At 36.6% G+C, this 8,903-nt stretch overlaps 1 protein-coding gene across 9 annotated transcripts in view; it reads right to left on the bottom strand.

The window, feature by feature from the left end:
• The window catches only part of ZNF800 (zinc finger protein 800), a 235,708-nt gene that overhangs the window by 106,267 nt on the left and 120,538 nt on the right, over positions 1–8,903 (bottom strand). For 5 of the 9 annotated variants that reach the window (XM_077123162.1, XM_077123235.1, XM_077123317.1 and 2 more), the window contains one exon: positions 636–8,882. The exons of 3 other annotated variants lie outside the window; for them this stretch is intronic. In XM_077123162.1, coding sequence (XP_076979277.1) covers positions 8,696–8,882 — 187 coding nt within the window. In that variant the 3' untranslated portion in view covers positions 636–8,695. Of the gene's footprint in view, positions 1–631; positions 8,883–8,903 lie in introns of those variants that run through there. One more of the 9 variants, XM_077123477.1, reaches the window with a different exon arrangement.

Raw genomic sequence — 8,903 nt, forward strand, 5'->3', positions numbered from 1 at the left:
AAAGGGTGTAGATGAAAAGCGCATAGCTAACATCTTACTTGAAGGTGAAAGACTGAAAGACAATCCTCTAAAATCAGGAAAAAGACAAGGGTACACACTGTTACTACTGTCATTCAAAATTGTACTAGAAGTTCTTGCCAGGGAAATTAGGCAAGACAATGAAATGAAAGGCACCCAAATTGGAAAGGAAGAAGTAAAATTTCCCCTATTTGCAGATCAAATTTTTCTATATACAGAAAATCCTGAAAAATCCACAACAAAGCTCATGGAACTAATATATGAATTCAGCAAAATGGTGCTACACAAGAGCAACACCCTCAAATCAATAGTTCCTATACACAACCAATGGACAATTGGAAGACGAAATCAGGCATAAAATTCCATTCACAATAAATAAATTAAAAGTATAAAATATATAGAATAAACCTAATCAAGATGTAACAGACTTAAAAAAATAAAAAAATAAAAAAAAGATGTAACAGACTTGTACACAGAAAACTAGAAAACATTGCTAAAAGAAATCAAAGAAGACCTAAATAAGTGAAGACATTCCATGTTCATGGATTAAAAGACTAAATATTGTTAAGATGTCAATACTACCCAAAGCAATTTATAGATTCAGTGCAATCCCAATCAAAAGCCCAACAGCCTTCTTTGCAGAAATAGGAAACCCAAAAGTCAAATTTATATGGAAGGGCAAAGGGCCGCAAATAGCTAAAGCCACCTTGAAAAAGAAGAATGAAGTTGGAGGACTTACACTATCAGATCTTAAAACCTACTGCAATGCCACAGTTATCAAAGCATCATGGTACTTGCACTAGAACAGACATATAGACCAGTGGAACAGAATTGAGGGCTTATAAATCAACACTCGCATTTATGGCCAATTGATTTTTGAAAAAGTGGCAAAGACCACTTAATTGGGAAAGAATAGTCTCTTTAACAAATGGTTCTGGGAAAACTAGATTGCCATTTGCAAAAAAAAAAAAAAAAAAAGGAGAAGGTGGACCCCCTACATCACACCATATACAAGAATCAATTCCAAATGGATGAAAGACCTTAATATAAAAGCTATACATTTCAAACGACTAGAAGATATTGTAGGGAAGCATCTTTAGGACCTTGTGCTAGACAATCGTTTCTTCAACTTTACAGTCAAAACACAAGCAACAAAAAGAAAAAACAGATAAATGGGACCTCCTCAAAATTAAAAACTTTTGTGCCACACAGGACTTTATCATAAAGGAAAATAACAACCTACACAACAGGAGAAAATATTTGAAAAACACATATCCAAGAAAGGATTAATATCCAGAGTATATAAAGAAACCCTACAATTTAACAACTAAAAGATAAACAGGGGGGGTACATGGGTAGTTCAGTGGTTAGAATGCCCACCTTTCATGCGGGAGACCCAGGTTCAATTCCCAGACCACACACCCAAAAACAAACAAAAAAAAATTTTTTTTAAGATAAGCAGCCCAATTTAAAAACAGGCAAATATTTGAAAGACATCTCTCCAAAGAAGACATACAAAGGCCAGAAAGCACGTGAAAAGATGCTCAACATCATCAGTCATCAGGGAAATGCAAATCAAAACCACAATGAAATAGCATTTCACACCCACTGGAATAGTTACTATGTAAAAAACTGAAAATTACAAGTGTTGGAGAGGATGTGGAGAAACAGGCATACTAATTCATTGCTGTTGGCAATGTAAAATGGTGCAGCTGTTATGGAAGACAGTTTGGCAGTTCCTCAGAAAGCTAAATATAGAATTACCATATGACCTGGCAATCCTGCCACTAGGTGTATACTCAGAAGATTTGAAAGCAGGGACTCGAACAGATCTATCCACACCAGTGTTCTTAGCTGCATTATTCACAATTGCCAAAGATGGAAGTAATCCAAGTGTCCATCAACTGATGAACGGATAAACAAAATGTAGTATATACATATGATGGAATATTATTCAGCTGTAAAAAGAAATGAAGTCCTGACACATGCAACAATATGGATGAAACTTAAGGATATTATGCTGAGTGAAATAAGCCAGGCATAAAAGGACAAATATTGTATGATCTCACTGATATGAAGTAATTACAATAAGCAAACTCATAGAGTTAGAATCAAGAATATAGGGGATAGGTTTGGTGAAGAATGGGGAGCTGATGCTTAATTTGTACAGAATTTTTATTTAGGTTGTTTTAAAGGTTTGGAAATGGGTGGTGGTGATGGTAGCACATTATTGTGAGTGTAATTAGCCATGTTGAATTATGTATGTGAATGTGGTTGAAAGGGAAACTTTTGGGTCATGTATGTTACTAGAATGAAAGTTAGAAAATAAAGCATGAGACTATAAAACACAGTGAACGCTGTTGCGGACAATGGACTAGGGTTGATAATACAAGAATGTTCTTTCATGAATTATAACAAATGTATTACACTAATATAGGATGTTACTAATAGGGTGATATGTGGAGAAAAATACACCAAATGTAAACAATGGACTATAGATTATAGTATTATTTTCATATTCTCTGATCTGTTGTAACAAAGGTACCACACTATTGCAAAGTGCCAGCAAAAGAGGGGTATATCAGAACATTGTATTTTTTACATGACTTTTCTATAAACCTACAACTTCTCTAATTAAAAATAATAATTTTTTTAAAACATTATGTCAAGTGAAAGAAACCAGGATAAAATACTACATATTGTATGACTCCATTTATACAAAATATAAATATAGATAAATCTATAGGAACAAAAATAGATTAGTGGTTATATAGGCATGGAGAAGAGGGATTGACAGGTAACTGCTAAGGGATATGGAGTTTTGATTGTGGTGACAAAGGCACAGCTCTGTGAATTTACTCAAAACCACTAATAGTACACTTTGGATGGATAGTATAGTATGTGAAACTATCTCAATAAAACTGCTTTTTAAAATAGAGTACAGTATGTCAAAACTGTTGTCAATAATAGAATAGTCACTACCAGGTGGTGCTACTGGATGAGATCTTGTAAGAAGGAAACCTATGTAGTGCTTTCATATAACCGCCAATAAGATCACTTCACAGATATTTTCATTTTTTCCAGACAAAATTTGCTCTTTATTAAAATAGCAACATAAATATTAATAAATTTATTCTTTATTAAAAAGAAAGCAGGTTTAACAATAACAAAAGCCTCATAATGCTATCCTAAATAACACCAGCCAGAAATGAAATTAAAACAGCAATTACAATCCATTATTCTTAAATAACATCAAATAAGAGACTACATACCAAGATCTGGGGGATGTAGCCAAAGCTGTGCTCAAAAGTAAATTTATAGCTTTAAGTGTCCTATTATTAAATAAGAAAGAAATTAAAATAAATGAACTAAGTAATCAATTACAAAGAGACATTCAGAAAACAACAAAATTAACTTAAGAATAAGGAAGGGATCAATAAACATTAAAAATTATATTAATGCTGTAGCAAATAGACAAAAATAGAATAGATAACATATCTAAGGGTCAGTTCCTTTAAAAGACTGCAAGTCTAATAAATGAGAGGAAAAATACAACTTAAAAGATTAGGAATGAGAAAGGGGATATAACCACAAATATGCAAAATTCTGCTAATACATTTTAAAATCCTATGAAAATGCATTTTCTTTAAAAATATTTTTATATTGATACTTAAGAAGTAATAGTTAATCTGTCTAAGCCAAAACCATAAAAGAAATTCTAAAAGTTTCCAAAGAATTATCTTTCACCCACCCACCCATCCTGAAAAAAAGCTTGGGACCTAACTGATTTTGGGGTTAGTTCCTCCAAACCTTCAAATAATAGGTGATTCCTATATTATGCATTAATTTAGAGCATAGAATAGAAAGGAAAATTCATTTTTTGAAGCTGATAAAGATAAAATAAAGAATGTAAAACAACAGCCCAATCTTTTTCATGTATATAAATGCAATAATCCTAAATAAAATACAAGAAAGTTGAATTCAGCATTATGATACTAAAAGAGGAAAAAATTCATTATGATGAAATAGGATGCAATAGGATGCATTTCATGTTAGAAGAATCTGACATTAAGAACTTTGCTAAGATAAATCATTGTGATAACAGGTCAAAGGAGTAAAAACATATGATCAATCTCCAGTCATTCAGTTACCCAGAATATGTTTAATATAATTCAATAACCACTTCCAATAAAATGTTTCATATACTTAGACCAGGAAATCACTTCTTTAACATTATAAGAACTCTGTATCATTCCAACAGCTAGCATTAAAAGCTGGTGAAATATTAATGGCATTCCTAAAATGTCAGGAATATGAGCAAAATTATGACCATCATTTATTTAATATATGAGGTATATATGTAAGGGAAGAGAAAAAATGATCATTAAGTATGCTTAAAATGATTGTCTACTTAGAAAAGAATCAACAATTAGAAAGTTCAGGAAAGTTACCAATTTCAAAAATCAACAGCTTCACCCCATGAGAAGCAACCAGTTAAAAAAACATAAAGGGAAAATGATTACACTCAAACAGCAATAAAAATTATGAAATATCTAGGAATATAATAAGAAATATTCAGGATCTATAAAATTACTGAGGAACATATAGGAAATCTTTTGTAACTTTGACATGTACCAAGTATGGAAAACTTATTTCAAAGAAGGCAATTCTCCCCCAAATAGCCTATACTGTTAAAGCAATTCTAAAGAAAATGCAAATAGAGTTTATCTCGGGACTTAATCAAACCATAACTAAAGCTTATCTGGAAGAATAAATGTGCAAATATAATAAAAAATATTCAGGAAAAAAGTAATATTTACCACAAGAAAAAGTTTATCACACAGAAAAACAAATCATAAAATGGCAATTATTAAAACAGTGTTGTTCAGGAATAGAGGATTAAAAAACAATAAATCTAGAAAGCACTCCCAGTAAATATAAAATTTAATATTTGATAAATGTAGAATTTCCAAAACAGTGGAAAAGGGAATTTTCATTAAGTGATGATACAAAAATTAAATAAATACTTAGATGCTTAATCACTTCTATAACAAAAATAAATTCCATTTGGAATAAAGATTCAAATCTAAAAATATTAAACGAGGTGAATGTTTATGTAACATTGGGGTAGAGAAGACCTTTGTAAACATATCATCAAAGATAGAAATTATGAAAGAAAAGACAGATTTCTCTAAATGAAAAATGTAATATTTCTGTATTTCAAAGACAGCATGGATTAAATAAGTCCATATATGACAAGGGGCAAAATATTCGCACCAATAGTTAGTGGTCTTAACATAAAAGGAGCTTTTAAAATCCAATAAAAAATGAACCACCAACATAAAAAGTAGCAAATGCATTCATTCATTCCTTCAACAGATAATTACTGTGTACCTAATATGTGCCAAGAATCATACTAGGGACTGGAAATGCAATGTTGAAGAATCAAGATAATCATACAGTCTCTGCACTTAAACATTTATTATGGGAAAAAGACCAAGAAATAAGTGAATAAACAAACTTTAAAAATTGAGATAAAGGATGAGAGTAATGACGGAAACAAAGGACTGAGATGGCAAATGGGAGAAGCTGGGACAGGACAACTTTCAATCAGGTGCTCCAGGAAGGCTTTGTTCATGACTTTGAATTTAAGCTGTTTTCTAAATGGGTGAGGGAAAGGGTGGTCATGGAGAACAGCCTAAACAGAAAGACAAAATTTGCTAAGCCCTTCAGGTGCAGAAAAGAGCTTGGCATGTTGGAGGAACCAGTGTGGCTGCATCATAGGGGTCAATGAAGAGAGAAGAATAAGACAGCGTTGGAGAGAAGTAAGGGTAAGATTGTGCAGGACTGTATGAGTCATGGGAAGGGGTACACTTTATCCTACAAAATAATTTACTTGATTTCAGTTACAAGTAAGGTTATTGTTACTGCTCTATCAAGAGCTTATTGAAGTGGGTGCAGAGTGTAAGCAGAGACCAGATAAGAGTTGGCTGTCACAATAGTCAGGGGAGAAAAAAATATTGGTCATGACTAAGAGATGGCATTGGAGCTTTAGAGGAGCAGATTAAGGATATATTTGGGGAATAAAATTGATAGAATGGGCTGGTCCAGTTGATGTGGGGGAGAGGGCATAAGAATCAATGATAACTTCCAGAATTCTGGCTTGACTAATTGGTGGGTTATGGTGTTATTTATTGTGAGAGGGAAGATGAGGGGAAACAGGTTTGGGGTGTGAATGCTGAATCCAATTTCAGATGTTAAGTTTAAGATACCTAAGAATCATCAAAGGAAGATATTAAGCAAATAGGTGAGTCTGGAACTTAGAGGAAAGATCTAGGTGGAAAACATAAACTTGAAATTCATTAGCATAAAGACGGCAACTTTATAGCCATGGAAATTTATGAGATCATACCAGAAGAGAACATAGAAAGAAAAGAAGGACCAGATGGAGCCCTGAGAAACCCCAACCTTTTAAAGTTAGGCAGAAGGGGATGAAGCATAAAACTGAAGCCTGGTCAGTAAAGTAGGAGTAAATACAGAAAAGAATCCAGAAGAGAATCTTTTAAAAAGCAGAAAGTGAACAAGGGAGGATGGAAAGTATCCTTTTGAGTACTTAAGTACTATTACTTGGGTAATATGGAAGTGAGTGACAGTAACAAGGATACTTTTGGGTGGGGGAAGGGAGCTTCACATTGTTGTGGACTGAAGAACAGAAAATGGAGACAACATATGAAAATTCTATAAATATGTTTAATTATGATGAAGAGCTGAGAAATTGCCAGCAAATGGAAGTGGACGTGGACAAGGAATGGTTTGGTTAAGGTGGAGGACACTGGAACACGTTTGCAGGCTGATGAGAATGATCCACTAGAGTGAGAAAGATTGATGACACAGAAAAAAGGGGAAAAACCTAAGGAGCAAAGTCCTTGAAAAGGCTTGAGAGGGTGGGATTCAGGAACATGAGTGAAGGTGCTGGCCTTTGAAGCTTCCTCCATTATCACAGGATGGTTACCAAGGTAGCTGAGCTGATAAGTCTTGTGATGGGAAGAAGAGGAACTTTGTATGCAATCTCTCTATTTTCTCAGGGAAATATGAAGTTAACAGGGAGGAGGGAATGAGAAAATTTTGACGAGAGATGCAACAGCATAAAGAATAGTTTTTGAAGTAGGAAACAAACTATGGAAGGAACAATAGCAACAATCTGAGGTTTGAGATAATGGGTTAAAAATAAAACTAGTTGACTGAGTTATGTGATTTTTCTTAAATAAAATCTTCAATTATCCCAATAAGGTCCAAGGAAAGCAGGTGACAAGGTTTATCCAATGACAGGATTTGGGCAGGAAAGTAAACTGGAAGAATTGAGGTTCAAGAGTGCTGAGAATACTTATATAAAGAAGAATGATTATGATGGGTCATGGTGTCTAGGCTAGACAAGGAAGGAAGTGAATCCAAGAGAGGGGCTGATGGATAATGAAAAAAAATGAGATCAATGAATTAGTTGTCTCAATGACACTGAAAAATCATAAAAGTGATCAGGGGACCCAGGATGGAAAGAGGGGTGGTGGTGAGGCCTTCATACAATAACTCTGAGGTCATTCCATCCCTGTCAAAAGAGGAAGGAGGGAGCACTGGGCAAGAGCCTCAGAGTGCAGGACAGTGCTAACAAGGTTTTAACCAGGCTGCCTGAGTAGTGCCCAGGCCAAAATTGCTAAGGTTCCACATCTCATATGTCTCACAGGAATTGGGCTATCATTAAAACCTGGCTGTGCTCAGTCACTGACTGGTAGTAGCCAGGGATGGAATGGCCTCAGAACAAACCCAGTGGTGGGCCTCTCTAGGGCCACAATGGGAGTTGTCAGTCAACTACGCTCCCTACAGCAGATCTGAGAGATCTGTCCCACCATCACCCCAGAAAGAATTCTAGTGATGACCCCATTCCTAATGATGACGAAGTCCAGAACTGTGGGAGCAAGTACTGATTCAAAAGGGAAGAAATGATTACTAGAGATGACATTACAAGGAGGGGACTGGATGTTGGAGTGTTCAAGTTCAACCACAGTAATTCATTACCCCACTTCAGGTTCTATCAGTCATCCTATAGTCACTGGAGATTTGTACAGTTACCTAAAACATTCCTCTTGCAGACAGCAGTAGTATCTTGGGAGAGGGACTAATTAACTTCTTGATGACAGGATTTGAGGTGGGGAAGACTAAAATAGGAGCTAATCTTCAAAGAACAAATAATGGAAGAAACTGGCTGGGGAGTCAGTAAACTACCAAGAGAAAACGAGAACGGCGTTGTCCAGTGGCGTGGTTTTCACAGAAAGCTGGAGTTTTGGCAGGCGAGATAAGGAAGTAATACTCTGCGAATAGCAATTTAACTAGCAAGGAGGCCATTCTCCCCTCCCCCTGGCCCTAAGGCACATGGTCCTCTTGAGGGGTTCGTGGGAAAGAGTTCTAGGGTAAACCAGATACAGTTAAAGCAAGAGGGCGAAAGGTCTGAGAATAAAGGAAGTTCGCTGATGACAAGTGGATTTCCGAACGCTCTGAGGGTTTGGAAGGGCTGGCAAGAAAGGGAGAGGGCGATGTGACGCCTGAAAAGGCCAGATGTGGCGAGCTGCCTGAGGTACGAGCTGTGCGGAGTTGAGGAAACCCGCCACCCGCCAGATGGCGGCGCTCACTGGGGCGCGGGATTCCCGAGACCCCGGGCCGCGTGCTGGCGCTCCCGAGCAGCCCCACCGCGGAGCTTGGCGCGGCAGCTGGCGGCGGCCTGGCGCGTGGTGACGGCGCCCGCGGGCGGGTAGCGGCTCCCCGGGGCGACGGGGCGCAGGGCGGCGGCGCTGCGGGGCGACGGCTTTCCGAGGCTTCAGCCCCATAGGCGGCAG

Source organism: Tamandua tetradactyla, chromosome 1 (genome assembly GCF_023851605.1).
Source record: "Tamandua tetradactyla isolate mTamTet1 chromosome 1, mTamTet1.pri, whole genome shotgun sequence".
Classification (NCBI taxonomy): Eukaryota; Metazoa; Chordata; class Mammalia; order Pilosa; family Myrmecophagidae; genus Tamandua; species Tamandua tetradactyla.